General features: G+C 44.6%; 1 protein-coding gene across 4 annotated transcripts in view; it reads right to left on the bottom strand.

Moving 5' to 3' along the window:
• The window catches only part of Gyg (glycogenin 1), an 82477-nt gene that overhangs the window by 29534 nt on the left and 29262 nt on the right, over positions 1–23681 (bottom strand). For all 4 annotated transcript variants that reach the window (XM_080268615.1, XM_080268616.1, XM_080268617.1 and 1 more), the window contains exons 2-4: positions 3699–3837; positions 1534–1708; positions 776–949 (exon numbers count right to left, since the gene is read on the bottom strand). In XM_080268615.1, coding sequence (XP_080124741.1) covers positions 776–949; positions 1534–1708; positions 3699–3837 — 488 coding nt within the window. The remainder of the gene's footprint in view (positions 1–775; positions 950–1533; positions 1709–3698; positions 3838–23681) is intronic.

Here is a 23681-nt window from a genome sequence, read left to right as displayed (position 1 = left end):
AATCTTACTATGATCCTTCAATGCAAGAAATCTTCCCCGAGTTGAATGAAATTACCTGGAATCAACATAAATCATGCAAAAAAGACATCAAATGAATTCTAGAAGTTAATATTCAATCTAATATGGTGTAATGTTTGGTAGCTGTGAGAATGAAGAAAAATGTATATACAGTAACACCCAGATAAACGATATCCCTACATGCTATACCCCCAGCTTAGCAATGGGAGTAGATATACCACCATACCCCGCTAAACGATGGCCAAACCTCGGTTTGATGATGGTTTCTTTTTTTTTTTACAGATTTTGATGATATTTTAGACAAACTGTGTGTTTAGGTTGATTTATAAACTGTTTTTAGACTTGGATTAATGTGTTTTAGCCACAGGTGGGGTGAACATTGTCATTTTGAGGTACAGTTTACTAAGCTTGATTTTTTTCCAGACTTAAATTTGACAATTTTCAGATTTTATTTGTTGGTTTCAGTGAATTATTTACAGGTGTTAGGCTTAGGTTAGCTTCCTTTACAGCTGTTAGGCCATTTAGATTGGCTTTAAACTTGTTTTTGGTCTCATTTGGGTGGGTTTTGGACTTAGTTTCGGTGGGAAATCCAAGGCTGATAAATGCTTTCCATTACTTTACACGATAAAAGTGCCCCGATATACGATACCCCTCTTAACGATATGGTTTTACCTAACCAATAACATCGTTAAACTGGGGTACACCTGTACTGAACAAGCAATCTTATGCCTAGTGTTTGTAAATAGCAGTATGATACCTGGTCACCCCCGTCAAAGCTGCCAGCACTCTCAGCCAATGCCAGGAGCCGGTGGTATGTGTCCAGGCAGGGAACAAACACAAACATGCCTGAATTGAAGCAGTCTGGCCACCCAACATCACACACCGCTGTCAGCTCAGGGTGTGAGAACAGGTCATCCGGATTTTGCACACACTGTGGGGATACAAGAAATGGGAGTCTTGGTAAAACTGCAAGTTCAAGACTAAGCTACCATATTTAAGCAAATTTATTGGTAGATGACCAGCCTATTTCCCTTGATGGCATTATATGATTTAAAAACCTTCAGTCATCTCTTGGGGATCAAACCTTATGCCAGGCTTTCAAACCCCTTTATCTTAATTACTTGGTTTGAATCTTATTCTTCTCTAGGTCATAAGCAGCTCTGTCCTGCCCTGCCTCATCCTGTCCTGTTGTAGTACTCACAAGCATGTCAGCATCAAAGAAATCACAAGTAGTACATGGTGTAAAGATCCAGAAGTGCAGCACTGTCAGCATCACCTCCAGCTCTGTCCTTCTATGGCCTGCCCAGCCCTGCCCTAGTACAACATTTTTGAACCTGGCAAAGATCTCTAACCCATTTCAGCTCTGTTGATGGCCAAGAGTAGTTGGTGTGTCAGTGTAACTAGTAACCACAGGGAGACTTATCTATGTCTCAACTATCAGTAAACCTCATTGAATTTCACATCATCATAAGTGGGAGTGGCTAGGTCGGGTGAAAACAAACCATCTATACTCACAAGCATGTCTGCATCAAGGAAGACACACTTGGTATATTGTGTGAGGGTCCAGCAGTGTAGCTTTGTGAACGTAACCCCCAGCTCAGGCCGCTTCATTAGAGACAGGTGGGCCGAGTCTTGTGAGTCTAGTACGTCCACCACCACTACTTTATTGAACACACCCTCCAGCATTGATCTGTAATGAAATAATCATCATTATCCAGACTTTTCCCTAATTATCTATTTCCCATTAATTCTATCTTCCTGAACCCCCACTCATTATACTGTACTAAAAGTGAAAATCAAGTACATATATCACCACCAAACTAGTATAAAAAGTGGCCTTGTCTGGTACTCATTATAAACTAACAGTCAGTCCCATTTCTCTCTCCAAGGTACAGTATAAAGGTCCACAGCTAAGCTACCAAAGTTCTTACAATTAGGGGTAGATATTCAGTCTACTTTCCTCAATGGCATTACTGTACATGATTGGAAAGCCTCCAATAACTTTTCAGTAGCTGAACATACACAAGTCAATAGCAATACTGCTACTGGTGTAAACTAATCATTACGTCAGACACAAGTCACGTCCATTAATTACAAAAGAATTTTATGGAAAAAAAACTTACCTTGTGTGATACACTTAGATGTGATACACTTGGAATACACCATAGTGAATATTTAAACCTTACCAGTTGGCACACGTGGGTGCTATATTATATTCAGTCTGATATAATGTTTTCTTTTCTAAAATAAAATTCCTAGCAGCCATGTCTACACATATTTAGAATGAGTGCTTATCAATGTTCAAGTGCTACCTATAAAGCAGTCGGTCAGTTTCTCCTAATTTACAGTACCAGCTATTTGGTAACAGCTGTGATATTTAAGAATACTTCCCTGACACAGCTAGGACTGCCTGCATGTCATCATACTGAAGTGGTGAATGACTCGTTGGTCTAAAAGGGAAAAGCAAGTAGGTCGTACATGAGGTACTGGTTGAGGGGGAGGGAGGCCTGAGGACTGGGCCACGTTTCAACAGCTGGAATGCCACGGAACGTGACGGCGCTTTCGAGAGAGAAAGTGTGGGGGTTGAATGGGGGGTTGTCGCAGCCTCCGTCGCGGTTGGAACTATTTGGTGAGGTGGGTCTCTCTGGTGACATCTGACAACTGTAAATGGCTTAGATCACAGTCATGTAAAGGTTAACAGAACTCTAAATACCAGGGTACTATTTTGTGTAATTTGAGAGAGTGAACGGATTTTGAAAACTAACACATCATAAATGAAAAGATTTGTTACAATACCCTCTTCATTTCAGTGAAGTACTGATTTTCCGCTTAATGAAAGTAAAGGCTATGCGGATCTAAAGAGTACAAATTAGGGTTTGTTTTCATTCATTCCCGCGAAAATCATACTTCCATGAAGTACCACCTCACCTCCGCACAATGATCATATCTTACAAAGTCATCTTGTTCCACTGCAGTCTTGCACTGCAGGGTCCATTTTGTCTTCAAAACAGGAGAAAATTACAGGAGGAAGCAGCTGTGGCGAAAACAGGATTTGTTATGATTCTCCATTACGGCTAACATGGTGATTAAATATTTCCAAAGTATTTCGGCAATATGCATTTACAATTATATTTTGCTGACAAATATTCATGTAACATTAATATTGTTGTCAGTAATGCTCAAATATACATAACTGCTAAGTATTCTGAAAGAAGGATATCTAGAGTAAAAGCGAATTTGCACTCCAAGTATTTGGTGGTTTCCCTGCTACCCCCACTACCCCTGGACCGCTCTGGGGCACTAAGGCCTGTTGAAACGCAGCCCTAGTGAAGGGATGAAGTGAAGATGTACATGAATGAGGGTAGTGTGAGCTGGAGACAGGGCATTCTGATGGCAGAGGACACGGTGACATGAGGGCAATATATTGATGGCCAACCCCTCCAGGTTTAAGGGATTTCTTTATGGACTGAAATATCAATTTGATCAATACAGTTTGTAATAAGACATAGGGAGAACTGGAAAAGCAGTTTTAAAAGAAAAATGAAACTTTAAGTAGGCAATATTTTGTGATAAACTCGATTAAAAAAAAATAAAAAAATAGGACACTGATTTACTGTACAGTACACCATGGTGAAAAAGTTAAAGACTGTTCTGATCAGAAAGATAAATGAGAGCAGAACCTGATAGCCATGGAGACTGCTGGTGAGATCATGATGCACAGGTCGCGTGTGGTGTGGTTGGAGCGCAAGGAGTGGGCCAGCACCAGTGCTCCAATGGCGTACCCATCATTTGTCGCCAACGTCACATACGCTTCAGACACTGTGGAAGAACAACTAAGTTAGCATTGGGGGACATGAAAATAGCTGTGATATGGTCCTAGCAATGGGCCAGGGTTAATAACAAATACTGTACCTGTACTATGGTTTTATTTCTGCCATTTAGAATATTCCAGATCCTTGTGTAACCACAGTCTCATATGGACATGAACTCAGTGGATTGCAGGAAGCTGGTCACTTCAACCAAGCACTCCTACACAATTTTTGCTGAGGTTATCTTTTAGAGATGTCTCATGAAAGTGAGGTGCACAAGGGAGAAAAAGGTTAGCATAACAGCAGTGACAACATTACCATACCATTTAAAAGTACTGTAGTTGGTAGGTGGTGGGAATTATCATCCACTCGATGTAGTGCTGCCTACTTTTTGAGTGACAAGCCCAATTATTTCCTGTAACCAAGGAAGCCATTTACAATTATGGGCAGTAAACATATAATTAAATAATGGGGTGATGTGGAGCCTATGGTACTATGATGCCCCTGTTAACTGGGGGGAAGAGAGCATGTGGTATCCATCCAGGAACAAAACCTTCACACTCAATAATAATAATAATAATAATAATAATAAATAATAATAATAATAATAATAATTGTGGTAGGTGGGGGGGCTCACCATCCACTCACTTGATGTAGTGCTGCTCTCGGGTGTCTGCCCTTTCCTCTCCATCCTTCTTTCCTTCCATTCTCTTCTGTCTTTCTTTCCTTCATTCTTTCCTCGTCCTTCTGCCTACGGGTGACTTTACACTCCTTCTTCTGTCTTTCTTTCCTTCATTCTTTCCTCTTCCTTCAGCCTGTGGGTGACTCTACACTGAGTGACAAGCCAAATGGTTTCCTGTACACCAGGAAAGCATTTACTACGCTGGGTGGTAACCATATAACCAGATTTTGGCGTCTGGTGGTTTTAGTGGGCAATTACTGCGTTCCAATCAGATTGAGCCAGTGAAGGTTTATATCCAAGGGATGGTTGGGGTTGATTTCTCATGTAATACCACTCAGGGATGAGTGAGGCTGGTCACTCTCATCTTAACCCGTCACGTCCCGAGGCTTTCCGCACCTCCGACATCCCCCAGTCCCGAGGTATTTTCGAATTTTTTTTTTTTGGCTAAAACCTTCGCTTTTGGTGAGAAACATCGAAAATTCATAGAGAAATCGCTCACCTGAGGTTTAAAGTGCCCAATCCAGGTAGGAGTTCCTCCTTACCTGAGTGGGTTTTCTAACATGCTGGCACCAAAGAAAACGAGTTCTATGGGAGGGTAACTATTTTATCCACTCATAAACGGTACTTATTTATTTACTTGGTACGAATGTATATGTAGTATGACAGTATATTGGTTTTCAAGCAGTAATAAAGGCATTATAAGCATTGTTTCACTCACTAACTAATCACCATACCTGACCTATTTTTGCCACACTACCTGATCATTATTTCTGGCTGTTTCTTCTTCTAATGCTATGTAAACATTGTCCTCCACATTGTCATCGATTGGGGAATCACTCTGGCCCTGAATAACTTTACTAGCCAGGTCACTGGTAACAGGTCCTTTGCCAAGACAATGTCGTGAGGGGGGGAGGGGGGAGGTTATGCAGTGTAAGGCATTGTCCCTGCTTGGTATCTTGTACAGGAATAGAGGAAGGTGTCCCGTGTATACATACGAAAAATCACGTGCGAAAATTGAAAATTGTGCAAATTAGCGACCTTGCAATTGCACGACGTACTGGTACGTCGCCGGGACTGGCAAATGCAAATCGTGGTGACGTACCCATACGTCGTCGGGATGGGGCGGGTTAAATGTCGGGACCAACTGCCTAGCCCTGGGCTCCTATGCTCCTCATGGGGCAATGTAGGATTGGATGATGGATGAGAATAATAAAATAATCTATCTATCTATCTATTGCCAGACGCCTCAATCCCGTTCGGGGTGGCCACAAACAAATCGCCTCCAAGTCGCCCTGTCCCCCGCCATCTCACTGCCCTGCTCCCAACTCACACCCCCCTCTCTCATATACCTCTCCACCCCATCCCTCCATCTCATCCTCGGCCTCCCCCTCCCTCTTCCCCCCTCCACCTCACTCACATACACTCTCTTCGTCAGTCTTTCACCCTCCATCCTCTCCACATGGCCAAACCACCTCAGTGTGTTCCTCATAACGCTTCCTATCACATCCACATCCACACCACAACGCTCCTTTATATCCTCATTCGTCAGCCTGTCTCTCCATGTGACTCCACAGGCTCCTCTTAACTCATTTCCACTGCTCTCACTCTAGACTTGTGTCCTTCAAACAACGTCCAAGCTCAACTTCCATACGTTAGAGTTGGTATCACAATACTGTCATGTAGTAACTGTTTCACTTCCATGCTCACTTCCCTGTTTCTTATCACTGCTTTCAAAGAACCAGCAACCTTTCTTCCCTGCTGTACCCTTTCAAGCACTTAACCCTCCAAACCTCCATCTTTACTCATCACACTACCCAAGTACTGAAACGTACTCACATTTTCCAATTCCTCACCATCCAACCTCGCTGTACATTCACTGACTTCACCTCTCTCAAAGACCATCACTTTACTCTTCCCTACATTCACCTTTAGATTCCGTTTCTTACACACTCTCCCAAACTCATCCACCAAGCCTTGCAGCTCCCCTTCGTCTTCACTCAACAACACAGTATCATCTGCAAACAACAGTACAGGGAGTTTCCAAACACTATCCTCTCTCACCAGGGCCACTCCAACATCCACTACCCTACCTTGTACCTCTTTTATTACCCCATCCATGTACAGATTGAACAACCATGGAGACATGACACATCCCTGTTTCAACCCAACTTTCAAAGAGAAAAATTCACTTAGTTCACCATCCACACGCACTACAGCCTTCGCACCATCGTACATACTCTTCATAGCATTCAACAACTTCCCATCTACTCCATATATTCTTAACACTTTCCACAATCCTTGTCTATCCACCCTGTCATATGTTTTCTCCAAATCCATGAAAGCCACATACAACTTCTTTCCCTTCTCCAGAAACTTTTCCACTAAAGATCTAAGAATGAATATCTGATCTACACAACCTCTTCCCTTCCTAAAGCCTCCCTGTTCTTCTCCAACTAATTTCTCTGTTCTTTCTCTACCTCTGTCAATAAGTATCCTACCATACACTTTTCCTATTATACTAAGAAGACAAATGCCCCTGTGATTACCACACACTTCTTTTTCCCATTTTCCTTTGTACAAGGGAATAATTATACCTGACTTCCAATCCTCTGGGACTCTACCTTCCTCCCAGGCCAATCTGCACATCTTCCACATCCATTCTACTACTATCTCTCCTCCATGCTTCAGAATTTCACCACACACTCCATCAATACCTGGGGCTTTCCCCCGATTTAACTTTCTTCATTGCTTCCACAACTTCTATCCTACTGATTTCTTCCAGTCTTCTCACCTCCCTCCTTCTCCCAGCCATTCCCCAGCCACTTATACTCGCATTACTTCCATCCTCTACGTTCAACAATTCCTTAAAGTGTTCTCTCCATCTGCTCACTTTTTTTCCCTTCTCCACTAGTAATCTACCATTTTTATCTTTCACTCCCCTGCTAACTTCACTTCCACCCTGTCTTACTCTTTTCACCTCTTTCCAGAACATTTTCTTACAGTCCCTCCACTTTACACTCAAATTCCTTCCAAATTCCTCATCCACTCTCTTCTTACTCTCTTACTAATCTTTTCACCTCTCTCTTTCTTTCTACATATAACTCTCTCTTCCGCCTCTCAACTTCTTCCACGCCCCTATTGCTCATCCATTCATTGTATGCTTTCTTCTTTTGTGCCACAGCCTGTCTCACCTCTTCAGTCCACCACGCTGTTCCTTGCACCCCCCTCCGTCTTCTCTTCCTTCCACACACCACATCACATGCTGTACATATTTCTTCTGTAAATATCCTACACACACCTTCCACGTCTCCCATCTGCTCCAATTCATATTTGCCCAATCGCTCCTCCACTTCTCTCTTATACGCTGCCTTTTTCTCATCCTCTTGTAACTTTTCCACTCTCCTTGCAACTACTTGAATCCTAATTCTGGCCACCACCAAGTAGTGATCAGAAAGTCCACTCCCCCAACCTCTATAAGCTCTTGCATCCATTACACATCTTTGCATCCTTTCATCCACACACACACAATCAATCATTGCCTTCCTTTCATTCAGTTCACCACCCACCCTTCTCATCACTCGCCATGTATACCTGTGGATCATTTTATGCGTGAAGAGGGTATTGGCTATCACCAACCCGCTCCCAGCACAAATGTCCACTAACGCACTCCCATTCTCATCTATCTCAGCAGGCACACCCCACTCACCAACTATTCCATCCACCTTCACATTCCCAACTTTACCATTCATATCACTGATCAAAAACACTCATTCCTTCCAAACTTTTCCATGCACACTTCTACATTTGTCCAGAACTCTTCTCTCACTCTTCTAGCACGATAATAATAATAATAATAATAATAATAATAATAATAATAATAATAATAATAATAATAATAATAACAACCGTTTCATTTTGCTTCATTTTTTAGGGCTCCAACATGCTTCCATGCGTCAACCCTGGTCAACTGAAGGCAGTTCTCCATGCTGCTAGATCTCTCGCTGCCACCCTTTTCAGTCCCTTATCCCTGAGGTCACACTCAATGACCGCGTCCCAGGTCTTTTTCAGTCTACCTCTTGCAACCCTACTCCTAACATTACTACTCATTTTCCTCACCCAATTGTCATCCCCCATCCTCTCCACAGGCCCAAAACACCTCAATCTACTCCTCCTCATCACAACACCAATACACTTCAGTCCCATCCTACCTCTTAATTCTTCTACTGTAAACCTAGCCCCCCCAGGTCTCGCACTCAAGGCCACACTGCGCATCCACCTAATCATTGTCATTTCTGTACGTTTGAGCCTGCAAACATCCTCCTCCTTCACTGTCCAAGTCTCACTACAATACAGCACTGCAATCCTTACACATACTGCATACAAAGATCCTTTAGCACAGAGGGAGAGCCCTCTCTGTGTCAGGAAAGGCAACAGCTCCCTGAACTTTTTCCAACCACTCCTCACTCTAGCCACAGAGCTTGCTCCAGCCCCACCTCCAGCACTTAATATGTCTCCCAGATAAAAAAAAAAACTCTTCCACACACACAAGAGACTCGCCAGCAAGGTAGATCCATTCACTCCTGACAGTCCCCACATGCACTCCCCGACACACTGCACGCATGAAATCAGCACTACCTCGCGGTCTACCTCTATAACCACTACACCTCTTGTGCACCCACGTCACAAACACTGCACAAGTTGGCATTACTTCCCATGCCCTTGTGGCAATTTGCAAATGGCCACTCTTCCTCTTCTTTGACAGTACAGTACTGCTACCAGCCCTAGATACCATCAAATTGTTTTATCTGGATTTACTCTCAAGCCCTTGTGTCCCCTACCATCTCCCCACTTCCCAAATCTTTCCTCTGACTCCCATTCATTCTCTGCAGTCAACATCATATCATCGACATACATCTCCCATGGGAGTTCATTTCAGAAGTCACATGAAAGGGCTTCAAGTACCATGATAAACAACATGGGGTTCAAGACTGACCCATGATGCACACCAACATTCACGGAAAACTCTATCACTCAAATCTCCATTTGCCCGTACCTGAGAGCGAGCACCAACATACATTGTCCTAACGACCCTAACCGGCCACTCCTCGATTACAAGCTTTCTCATTGCCCACTTCACCACCTCTCTAGGGACTCTGTCAAAGGCCATCTCCAAATCAACAAAAACAAAGTACAGCTCCCTTTTCTTTCCTGCAAATTTTTCCTGAAGCTGTCAAACAATGAATATGGAATCATTGGTCCCTTTGCCTGGCCTAAACCCAAACTGCATTTCAATGTTCATTCTTTCTCTAATCATACCTTTTAGGACTCTCTCCATAATTACTTTCATTATCTGGTCCGAAAGCTTTATGCCTCTATAATTTCCTCTTTCCAGGGCGTCACCCATCCCCTTGTATACATTTACAATCATACACTTCTGCCATTCATCTGGGAACAAACACACTCATATATTATTGTATTTATCAAGTCAGTTACAAACTCCACTCCTATATCTTCTGAGGCCTTCAGCATTTCAACAGTTAAGCCAGACACCCCTGCTGCCTTCCCCATCTGCATCCTGCCTATTGCCCTGCTCACAGTGGCATTAATCAATGGACAAGGGTCAACCACTGGATCTGCTGGCTCCAAACCTGCCCCCTTCCAGTCAAATTCTTCATTCAACGACTGGTTATAATGCTCTCTCTAGGCATCTGTAATATCCCCACTGTTGACCACTATCTTTCCTTCATCATACACTGCTCACCTATGATATCCCTGTTTCCCCTCTTCATTTGAACTGCCACCTTAAATATCATTCTTCCTTTCCACACTATTTAGGTTATCCAATAAAATTCTCTGAGACTCAGATTTTGCCCTGTAAATCTCTTCTGGTCCTACACTTGGCAGCCAAGTATTCCTCTTTGTTACCACCCCTTTTCCATTCCCAGAGAAGCCATCTTTTCTCCTTAACTGCAGCTTCTACACCCTAATCCCACCACCAAGTTACTTTATGCCTTGGGGGGGCCCTTGTCCATCTACACACAGTAGGGATAAAGATATAAAAATTACTACTACTACTACTGCTACTACTACCACCACCATTATTACTACTACAACTACTAGTATGGCACGAAATTTAATAACCTTTCATACAATTAGGTAAGAGATTTTATGAATACAGCCATACACCAAATTAGGTAAGCAAGAACAAATATCCATAGGCCCTACGTGTACTAACAACAACTGGGGCTGTAAAATTAATCTGTGATGAAACCGACAAGTAGAGGTTTATAGAGGGCAGTAGAGAAGTAGATTATAAGATGCCGAACTCTCTAACACTGATATCAGATAAGGTTCCACATTTGTACAATTCGATATTGGTGTGCGTGTGTGTGTGTGTGTGTGTGTGTGTGGTAGGTCCCTGTGTATGTGCGCACATCCTTTTACAAGAATATTTTATCAGAGAATTAACAACCACAGACCGCAAGGCAACTCAAGGTCGTTAAAATTACTGAATAATTTGGCATCAGCTTCCTTAAAAACAATGAGACAATTTTCAAGTCTCTCTCTCTCTCTCAACCCCGCCTTGTCTAGCCTGTTTGTTACCAAGTAGGATGTTATGTAACGCCACTATCCACATTCATCCATTCATTCATTCATTTATCTCCATTCGTTACCCATACCTCTATCAATTATTAGCATACTCATCTGTCTATTCAGTTTTGTACATCCTTTCATTCATCCATTTAATTACCCCTCCTCTCTCTCTCTCCCTCTCTCTCTCTCTCTCTCTCTCTCTCAGGAATTTGGCGCTACACGTACAACCTTCAACAAGACTCTTGGCTACTCCCTTCCTTCCTATTACTCCACCTTTTTCCGTCCCTCTTTTTTTTTCCTTCTTTTTCCTCTCATCTTCAGCTTATTTCATTCTATCCCACTTCCTTTATTCTTCCTCCCTTTTCCCCTTCCTCCCCTCTTCCTCTTCCCCTCCCCCTCCCTTTCCTCCCCTCTTCCTCTCCTTCCTTACCTTCCCCCTCCCTTCCCCTCCCCTCTTCCTCTACCCCATCCTCTTCCATTCCTTCCTTCCCTTCCCCCTCCCCTCCCCTTTCCTTCGTCTCCCCTCCCCCCCATTCCCCTTTTCCTTCCCCTCCCCCTTTTCCCCTTCCCTCTTATCTCCTCCCGTTCCCCCTCTCCTCCTCCCGTTCCCTCCTCTCCTCCTCCCGTTCCCTCCCTTCTCCCTACTTTCCCTCTCCCTCTCTCTTCCTCACTCCATACTCTGCCTACTTCCTCATACGTCAGTTTCCTTTTTCGTCTATACAGAAATCTTCCTTACTTCTTCCATTTCCTTCCCCATCACATAACATGATGAACACCCCCACACTCATCCCTCCTTAATTGTGAGACTTAAGGCCGAACATTCCAGGGTGAACATTCTAGGGTGAACACTCCACGGATGAACACTCCAGGGGCGAACATTGTAGGGACCGAGGCTAGGATAATATAATCTAGGGGCCTCATTTTCCTTCGGATTAGGGGGGGTTTCTTGCACCTTCTAACGATTTATTACCAGCCGCGATAGCGAAGCTGGTACTGTTTTCAATTTGTCTGTGTGTGTCTGTTAGCACGATAACTTCGCAACCGCTCAAGATATCACAAAACTTTACAGGCGTGTAGTCAGGATGAAAATCTCCTACGAGTACTGTTTTCAGTTTGTCTGTCTGTGCGTCTGTTAGCATGATAACTTCGCAACCGCTCAAGATATCAAAATTTTACAGATGTGTAGTAGGGATGAAAATCCCAGAAGAGTTCGAAATTGATTAGAGCAGGTCATGGCATGTGCGTGTTACCACTATAACTTCGCAACTGCTCATATTACAAAATTTTACAGGTCTGTGGTAGGGATGAAAATCTGCGAGTTCGAAATTGGTGAAGGTAGGTCAATGTCAAAGTCATATTCCGAGCCGCGCTAAATATTTAATAGTCGCGGCTGGTGTGATTCCCCCCTTGGAGGGGATTCAAGTTAAGATTTACTTTCCATATTACAACTTCAATTTTCTCTGGCTTTATTGCATTTTCATATCATAACTATCTATAGCCAGACGACTTAATCCCAAAAGGGGTAGCAACAAACAAATCCTCTCCATCTCGCTCCATGTTACCCTGTCCCCTGCCATCACGTTGCCCTCCCCACAACTTACACCCTCTTCTCCTATATACCTCTCTACTTCTACTCCACCCCTCCATCTCATCCTCGTTCCCCCCCCCCCTCCCTTTCTCTCTCCCACAGCCACCTCACTCTCCTACACTCTCCTAGATAGTCTCTCATCAACACAACTTACGTAAATACCATACTACCAGAGTGTTTCCACGCTCGGATCCAGAAGACCTGTGTGCCGCGGATTTTTGAAGCACTGGGGACACCTCCGCGTCTGGCAACCACTTTGATACCCCGCTGGCCTTTCATCGGGAGGTATTAAGGTGCCAGTGACTCCCTTACCTTATTATGGGTAAACTTACTTTTTTTCGTAGCTTTTTTTACACCACATAATGGTACACCAACACAAGCGCGCATTTACACTCTGGTTAGAACTATTTGCTAATTTTCATTGGGTTGTTATACAAAAATTGATGGAGAATCACTGCATTTTGAACGCCCTTTCCAGTAACACAAATTTTTAATGCTATACTCTTGTGAATAAAGAAATCTGCTCTATGGCCTTACTTTTTTTTTTTTTTTTTTTTCCACCGTGACCTCTGGGTTGACCTGAGCGCGTCGATTACTGTAGAGGATTTACTTAATACTGCGCCCTGTGGAGGCAAACGAACGAAGATGCATGAACAGGTTCACGGAAATCCCAGCCTGACATTTGTCCATGGCTTCGTCGTCGTGAACAAAAATATATCCACGTGCCAGATACAGTACTGTAATAAACCATTAAGGAATAGGTGCCAGGGAGCTTAATGAACAGAGAACACTGGACCAAATCAGTCAAGGGTAAGGAACCACTTTCTCCCAGGCATCGCACTCCCACATCGAATCCTGTAGGCTACATCCGGCCGGAGGAACTTTGCACACTAGACCACCAGCCGTCCATTTTGACATATGGTTACCAAGCAACGTAGTAAAAGCTTTTCCAGGCTACAATAAATAATCTGGCTTGTGTATTCACCAGACAGTAGCACTCCATCCACTGAGTGGATGGTGGTCGCCTCCGTCTACATACTTCCGTACGGTAACGTAAAAACACTCCTGAGAAGTCCACATATTACAAGTAGGTCAGTGGGTTTGTCGTATATACTGTGTACTTTATTACTGTTGACAAGTAGTGCAGTTGACCTACATCACTGGCACCTGCACCCTGCCAAATGCTGCTCCACCACCGCACACCACCCAACATGGAGGCGTCGTAGGCTACCTTCAGGCCACTTTAGTTAAGTGTTCGCATTATCATCGGTCTATTTACAGCCACACGCCTTAATCCCAGACGGGGCGGCCATGAATATATCTCCTCCATGTCCCTGCCTTCCAATATCACGCTAATCTTCATCCAACTCACCATTTTCACTCATATACCACTTCTCTCCATCCCTTAACCTCATCCTCGGTCTACCCCTCCACTTCATTCACATTCACACTCTTCTTATTCAATATCTTCTCCATTCTCTCCAAAGTAACTATCTCAGGGTACTTCTCCAAACAGTTTCCACTACACCCATATGACATCGGAACCCTCCCTAACTCCCTCATTTGTCTATCTGCCTCACTATGTCACCCCACATGCTCTTAAGTACAGAAATGTACTTACACCCTCTCCATCTTGACCAGTGTCCTTGCAACAGACTCCAAGCTTAACTGTCATCGTAAGAGCCTGAATAACAAAACATTTTAGCAATTTTTTTTACCTACCGGCTCATCTCACTATTCTGTATCACTTCCCTCACTGAACATGCAACCTAAAGAGAACAGTGGAAATGGTATGGCCTGTGAGGCGTAGCCAGGATTCCGGAGGCTTACTGAGTGAGTGCATTGCTCATTTCAGGACATGCTCTTGATGGTCCTCCCTCTATCAAACTTTCTCCTGATCATGATGATGATGATGATGATGGTGATGATGATGGTGATGATGATGATGGTGGTGGTGATGATGATGATGGTGGTGGTGATGATGATGATGGTGGTGGTGATGATGATGATGGTGGTGGTGATGATGATGATGGTGGTGGTGATGATGATGATGGTGGTGGTGGTGATGATGATGGTGGTGGTGATGATGATGATGGTGGTGGTGATGATGATGATGGTGGTGGTGATGATGATGATGGTGGTGGTGATGATGATGATGGTGGTGGTGATGATGATGATGGTGGTGGTGATGATGATGATGATGGTGGTGATGATGATGATGATGGTGGTGATGATGATGATGATGGTGGTGATGATGATGATGATGGTGGTGATGATGATGATGATGGTGGTGGTGATGATGATGATGATGGTGGTGATGATGATGATGATGGTGGTGATGATGATGATGATGGTGGTGATGATGATGATGATGGTGGTGATGATGATGATGGTGGTGGTGATGATGATGATGGTGGTGGTGATGATGATGATGATGATGGTGATGATGATGGTGGTGATGATGATGGTGGTGATGATGATGGTGGTGATGATGATGATGATGGTGATGGTGATGGTGATGGTGATGGTGATGGTGATGATGGTGATGAAGATGATGATGATACAGATGATGAATTAACATGAACCACGGTACTGTATCATTACTAACTACTATCAGAACTGCAACAGCCGACCCTACACTTAAGAACAAACCCACTTATCGACATGCATATTCTCGCTACACCTCCAGTACATAAGTCTATTTTAAGCCTTGTTATAAGTAAAACATTTCGTTCCCTAATAAAGTAATCACAACTACCATGATATCCACTACAACCACACCACCACCACCACAACAACAATATAAACAACTACCACCACCACAGCAGCGACCACAACTACCACACCACCACCACAATTACCACCGTTATTTTCATTGGGGTGATAGTCAAGGGCATAAAGCTGGAGGGGTGGACCTTAAAGCCATAACAAACAATGATTCATCTCAACTGGCTTTCTCCACTATCTTCCTTTCTTTCCACTCTTAACCCTTTCTCTTTCTCTCCTTCCCTCCCTTTTCCATCCTCCTTACCCTGTGCCTTCCTTTCTGCCTTCCCTTTTCCATCCCTCCTACCCCCTTCCCTCCCCCTTGACCTTAACAAATCTCCCCTCTTCTTCCCTCCATCATTCCCTGCAACTTTCTAACTTTAAAACCACCCAACCTTGTAAAACATAATCGTTAGACACTGGCATGCATAAAATCGTCCCACCAAGAATAAACTGTGTGAGAGGGTAGCCAGAACAATCGTTGGACACCGGCAAACACAATAATCTGGCGGCGGCAAGAATAAGACGAGAAGGAGCTGTGATGAGATGTTTACGTTGCACCCGACTGTTGCTCTTAACCCCTGGCCATCTCTGCTCACTGTGCAAAACCCCATCACTTCCCTCCATTCCCACGCACAGTGTATGAGCTCATTTTGATCCAACTCGGGCACCGATGAGATATATATACTGGTAAAAAAACATCCTTACATAAACCAACTGAATCAATATCTATACTCCTTTCATTCTAGCTGCCTAAAACTGTCCTTCCTCTATCTTGAATGCTGAACTGTACCAATGGATTACTTCGAATATGATGCTGGTCACGAAGAAGTGCTATGAAAAATATATAGTTGGATTAGTATATTATTTTGCCACTTACGCGATATATCAAAAGGACGAAAATCTAGGCCAACAGAGTGAATGGACTGGAGGCAATATGGATTAACTGTTCGGTTTGTGTGTGTGTGTGTGAATGCCTGTCTGCCACTCTGTCTGTCTCTGTGTGTCTGTCTGTCTCTGTCTGTCTGTCTCTCTCTCGATACGGTAGTGGTCTGTGGTGACGTCATCTACCCTACACAACCCAACCCACTACCTACCTACTTTCTACCCACCTACGTACATACAAATCAGCTTATCTACACACTCCAACTCATCACCTACCTACCTACCTACCTACTTACCTACCAATTCACTAGTCCAATCTACCTATATATTTACCTACCTACCTAAATTCACTCACACCCCCTTACTGCCTATCATGCCTATCCACCTAATTACCGATCTACCTACCTGCCTACTTACCTACCTACCTACCGACTAAGCGGCCCTGTCAACTACACATTTCAAACCCGTTACTGACAACCTACACTACCTACCTACCTACTTTCTACCCACCTACAACCACCACCTACCCAGCCACTTCGCTAATGGACACCTACCTACATATCTGCCTACTTACCAACCATACCTACCTTCTGCCCACATGCCTATTTGCAGATCTCCTACGTATTTCCCACCTACTTACACAGCCAAATCCACTTCCCATCTACCCACCTACTAACCTATCTACCTACCGTGCCTACCTGCTCAAGATGGCCTTTTAACCTCCCTCACACTCGATGGTCATTAAGGAAGACCGTTTTTTCTCAGTCTCACTTCTCCCCTTGAATACAACCCTTAATTACTCATGTTAAATCCAGGTCCCCAATTATAATCCTGGGTTAAATGGGGCACGGATAAAACATACTTTGTCCTAGAGTCTGACCGGCCCGAGAACAGCACTCTTTGGTGTTCATCCAGTGCAAGACGCTAACCCTCACACAAACGACTCCCCCACACCTATCCACCTAACCTCTTCAATCCCACGACATTTTCGCATTCTGTTCTCCCAGTTTCGCCGGATACAGAGAAGGAAGAATGAAAGACTGATTAGGAGAGTATGTGAGTGAGGTGGAGGGAGGGGGAGACTAAGGATGACATGGAGGGATACGTGGAGAGAGACCGTCGATAAAAGAAAGAAGAATCTGCACCCTGAGTCGGATAAGATGTTAAATGCTTCGTCTCTGGTTCCGTCGGTAGGGTTGGCATGCCTGTTGAACTCACAAAAATAGTTGAGTTGTCATGTAGAACAATGTTACTATGACGAATCCAGTTACAGTATTATATCTTTAAAATACAAGACGACACAAATGAAGGATACAAAGCGACATAACAGTGTCATTTTTTTTCGTAACTCATGGTCCGTGTATCATGATTATCACATTCAAAGGGTGCCGATACTCTTTTTTTTTTTTTTTTAATGAGGATACGTGAGGGTGTGTGAGACGATTTGTTTGTGGCCCCTCCTTTCGGGATTAAGGCGGCCGGCTATATACAAACTGACATGCAGACGTAAAAGATAGACAGATGAGTATATAAAACTAACAGACACAGACAGACATTAGCGGGATTTTATTCAGCTCTGAGCACCGAAGTAATGATGGTGTTAATGTTGGTTGCATATTATCCCTCAAGTTCCAATTCTTATCCTACGATGAGTCGAATCGTGTGGGCGTATCCTTAATGTTAGACGAACGTTGTATGATTGCAGGGGTTGTCTCAGAAGCCGTGGATACACACACACACACACACACACACACACACACACACACACACACACACACACACACACACACACACACACACACACACACACACACACACACACATATTTACACTAACCTTCCATAACATTTCACAACCTACCAACATTAACCTAACCAGACCTACATAATCTACCCATCCACCCACCTTACTAGTCACACCGTCCATCACAGTATAACCTACCTGTCTACCTACCTACCTGACCTACGTAACATACCTAGCCTAAAAACCAACCCTACCCAACACTAACCAAAACAACCAAACAATCTACCAAACCTAACCTGACTAACACATCCACCTTACCAGTAACAATCCCTCACAAAACCATCTACTTTACTATGCCTAACCTATCTATCTAACGTAGCTTTTCTACCCGCTACCTTCCTTCCTACCCACCTACCTACCTACCTACCTGCTTACCCACCTACCTACCTGCCTACCTACCCGCCAAACCCCAAGTCAGAATGTCAAAAGGCCGTGGACCTCTCGATGCACAACATGAGGGTAGACATAACACTGACTGCCTCACTCAACACTTTTTTCACCGCCTCAGCGCAAGGTCCTCATCTATTTATGCTGCTCCACGCGATTTCATTCAACTTGGGACCTTCTGCGTACAACATAAGACAGATACAACACTGACGCTCACTCCTTAACCACTTCAACTAATAGTTATTTGTTTCCTCCCACACAATATTCCTCAGACAGACAGCACCCTAGCACTGAAGTCTATCTGTCCTTGCTACGTCCACTGAATGACAGGGCCCTCTCCCCGGGAATAACGATACAGTATACCCTTCTCCATGCTGGCGATGTAAGAATGGGGAAGGGAAGTCTGGAGTGACGCATGTGGAAAGTGAAGGTACTGCAGTGTGTGTGTGTGTGTGTGTTTCATCGGCAGAAAGTGCAGCATACAGTAATAAAGGACATATTACCAGGACACACTTTCAATATCCGCCGACATGCCATACTCGTAGTATGGGTGCGCATACGGCATGAGTGCGCTTCCACCGAGCCCCCTACCCTCCCCACACACATACGTTAACGAAAAAATTGTAGTAAAGTCCATGAAAACATACATCTAGAAAAAATTATATACGGTACTGACAAAGATAAGTTTGGTAGATATAAGGCATTATCAATATTTTATATACATCCATCCACACACATATATATATATATATATATATATATATATATATATATATATATATATATATATATATATATATATATATACTGTATATATACACACATATACTGTATATATATTACATATAAATGTAGAGGATGGAAAGAGGAGGTAGGAGGGTATATCTTTAGCTTCTTTGGTCTTGGCACATGACTATCTACCCACGTGGCCATTCTGCCTGGCCATACCGTCCCGGTCCTGCTCTGCCTATTTCTTTTTTTTCCCTTTGTCTCCAACCTATTTACCTGTTTCTGGCTTTGCCATACCATGATCTGACCTGACCTACCATACCTTGCCCTGCACTGCTGTCCTGCAATACCAGCTTCCTGTAATGCTCTGATTTGTCCTGCCCCATCCTGCCTGTTGCCTGTCATGCCGTGCCCTGCCCCATCCTGCCTGTTGCCTGTCACGCGTGCCAGACTGGATTGTGCAATGCAACTGTCATTACTTATAATTGTCTCATTGTACAGTAAGGTGTGTGTCATTATATTTGGCCTGTCTGTCTCGCTCTTGCTCTTATAAGCTGCAGCGGTGATTCTAAACCTAGAGTCGAGAGTGAAACCTAGCGTTATTTACGATTAGACAGCCATATTGTGGTAGTACCCGGCACAGTGGAAATCATCATCATTACAACTACCACCACCACAATCACCATGACCTGAAAAACTATACGTACTTCATCTGTTGTCCCAGTCAGGATATGCACGTACTGTTCCACTAATCCTAGAATTCCTAAGGCCAAGAGTATATATGAAGAGGACCTGACCAGTTGAAGTTCACCCAGACTGAGCGCCAGCCAGGGACATCATGACGGAGTGCAACTAAATTTACCTTGCAACTGGATCATAGCAATAGTGATGGTATGTGTCAGAGGGTGTGCCAAGGGTGACATCTGCTGCCTGGGTGAATGACAGGCATAACTGATTGGCATGCAGGCAACGTCATGCACACACACACCTGGCACTGTATGACACACTGACAGATACACTCACTACCTCACCATTCAGTCCTCTTTATAACGGGTTTAAGTGATTTCGTCTGAGGGCAGTGTGAATAAAAACCGTAGTGAAAGGGTTAGAGTACCACCACCACCATCATCATCATCATCATCTTCATCATCATCACCACCACCACCACCATCATCATCACCACCACCACCACCATCATCATCACCACCACCACCACCACCACCACCACCATCATCATCATCACCACCACCACCACCACCACCATCACCACCACCACCACCACCACCACCATCATCGACACCACCATCATCACCATCCCTCTTTATCGCACCCACATGCAGGGTGAGGCAGGGTCCAGAAGGCGAGGAAATGGGGAAAAAAAACAGAGGAAAAATTGCTCAAACCCATACTATGAAATGGGCCACACACTCATAGATCAAGCCCCGGGAATCCTGCGTCCATCTCACAGGCAAACCTTCGATACTAAAACTCTCTTTAAAATCTAATTCACTTTCTTAACTCTCCTCCCAACCTCGTCCTCTGTCATCCTCTCCTCCCCGTCCCTGCCACCCTCACTCGGAGCCTCTTCACTCCCTCCCCTTCCACGTTGCCTTCCTCCCCCACTGCAGTTGGTCAGGTCTGTATTTTCGTTAGCTTCGGAGATTTCGCTGGTGGCAGTAAATCTCCTTGGTTGCTAAAGTTCACCTGTTACGTTAAAATTCTGTTTATGTTCCAGTTCCTTCAGGTGAAAACAAACCCACACTAATCACACTCTCATATCCTCCAACCTGTTCCTCCACCTCGTCCTCGGCCTCCCTCTCCTTCCCCTGCAATCAAAGCCTCACAAAACCAGCGGAACGGCTTAAAAAAATTCTAGTGGAAGCGAGACCGTATCATGGCCAAATCCGTCACACGTTTCAGGTTCCAGACGGAGGTGAGTAATGCAGGGGAGAGGGGGAAGGGGGGAGGAGAGGGAGGAGAGGGAGGGGGAGGAGAGGGAGGGGGGAGGGGGAGGGGAAGGGGGGAGGGGGAGGGGAAGGGAGGAGAGGAAGGGAGGGGGGAGGGGGAGGGGAAGGGGGGAGGGGGAGGGGAAGGGAGGAGAGGAAGGGAGGAGGTAGGGGTAGGGGAAGGGAGGAGGTAGGGGTAGGGGAAGGGAGGAGGTAGAGGTAGGGGAAGGGAGGAGGTAGGGGTAGGGGAAGGGAGGAAGTAGGGGTAGGGGAAGGGAGGAGGTAGGGGTAGGGGAAGGGAGGAGGTAGGGGTAGGGGAAGGGAGGAGGTAGGGGTAGGGGAAGGGAGGAGGTAGGGGTAGGGGAAGGGAGGAGGTAGGGGTAGGGGAAGGGAGGAGGTAGGGGTAGGGGAAGGGAGGAGAGGGAGGGGAAGGAAGGAGAGGGAGGGGAGGGGAGGAGGTAGGGGTAGGGAGGGGAGGGGAGGAGGTAGGGGTAGGGAGGGGAGGGGAGGAGGTAGGGGTAGGGAGGGGAGGGGAGGAGGTAGGGGTAGGGAGGGGAGGGGAGGGGAGAGTAGGACCGGTTGTATGGGTGTCATGTGAAACTAAATGGGGGGAGGGGTGGGGGAGCGAGGAAAGGAAAGGGTTAAGAAAAGTGCAGTCAGCCAGCCAGAGTCATGGTCGGAAAATTAGAGAGAGAGAGAGAAGGTTAACAGACGAGGGGAATAAATTCAGAAGACGATGGGAGGAAAGTGAAGAGAGGAGGAAAGCGAAGAGAGGAGGAAGGAGAAAAGACGAAGGGAGGAAAGTGTAGAGAGGGAGGAAGAAGAAAAGACAAAGGGAGGAAAGTGAAGATGGAGAGATAAAGGACATGGAAGGAGAAGAACGAATGGGAAGAAAGAACAGTGAAGGGTGAAGAAGGGATGCTGGAAGGTGATGGAAGTGGGTAAAGGAAGGCAGTAAGAAATAAACTGGTCATCTATATTATAATGATCCGATTTCTGTATGTTTGTTGGTTTGTCCGTTTGTGACCGTTACACAACAACAGCGGAGCACTGTAGCACAATTTTTGTGCAACTTACAGCTAAACTGTTCTAACCTGAAGAATAAAACAATCTCCAATCCAATCGGGCCACCGGTTCCCGAGCTATAACTCATTTCTGGCATTTTGACATCGAGCGGCTTCGGCGGCCTTTAGGTGTATCACTTACTTTGTGGGCATTGTTACCATAAGACACCCAAAACTGCGTAACTAGTGAAATTTTTGCTATAGCAAGGTACCGTTAAAATGCTCCAACTTGAAGAATAAAAAAAGATCCAGTCCAATCGAGCCACCGGTTCCCGAGTTATGATTCAGTTCTGGCCTTTTGACATCGAGCGGAAAGGCTGTCCAAGGTAGCCTTTAAGCGAGTATGGGTAAATGACAAACCAGACACTCCGCCGTCCTCCGTCCAACCTCCCGCACACCTCACTCCCCCTAACCAACACCACCACCATTGGCTTGGCCATTAACATTTTTATCTTATTTATTTACTTTTTTTCAAGGAGACGAAGAGATGGAGTTTGCTGTACGGCCTTTCATGTCACCACCTGGATACTACTTGCCCACCTTATACTCTAACTCGGCCTAAAACAGCCCTCTCCCCATCTGGAAGGCTTGAGTTGTTGCAAAATATTATCACCAGAATTATGCTAGTCACGAAAAGGTGTTATGGAAAGATTGAAATGCCGCTGGACTTTTTCTATCACTGAGCTACGTGAAATGAACAGCAAAGGACGAAATTTTGGGCCAAGTTAAGGTGGAAGAAGCATGGGATTTGGAACAGCGTTATCAACAATGCAAGATATAATACTATGCACACTTGGCCCCACCTTCTCTTTGCTACACTATTACCTGCTGCTTTGTTATCACGCCAAATGAAGATCTTGGACTCGCTCTCGCGCTCTCTCTCTCTCTCTCTCTCCCCTTATATAACTGACCTATATATACGAAGTTGGCCAAGGAACGCAACAGTGAACGGAGGGCGTAGGTGGCTGAAAGTGTGTGTGTGTGTGTGTGTGTGTGTGTGTGTGTGTGTGTGTGTGTGTGTGTGAAAGTGGGTACGTGCATCTAAGTATGGTATATAAGTACCGGTATCTATGTATGTTCGTCATACTGTAAGTAGCCTGTGTGTGTAAGCCTTTCTATGTATGTATAGATGTATGTACGTATGTACGTATGTATGTATGCGTGTATGTGCGTGGGTATGTGTGTGTAGGTGGGAGTACGTGGGCAGTTACTTTCACTTCTACAGCTCACCCATTCAATACGACGCACATTTTATTTTTCAAACTACCAAATTATTTCAACTTCACCTTTTCGAATGCACGGACCCTCCTGTGTATTTCTTCAGGCTACCCCCAAACCACTTTACCCACCTTGAAGTAAATAATGTCATCTAATCAGGTAATATAGTCCATTTATCTTTACTTGGTCCAA

The sequence above is a fragment of the Coenobita brevimanus genome, chromosome 28 (genome assembly GCF_032717465.1).
Source record: "Coenobita brevimanus isolate Jiangsu-jjx chromosome 28, ASM3271746v2, whole genome shotgun sequence".
Lineage (NCBI taxonomy): Eukaryota > Metazoa > Arthropoda > Malacostraca > Decapoda > Coenobitidae > Coenobita > Coenobita brevimanus.
This window is presented reverse-complemented; position numbering and strand designations above follow the sequence as displayed.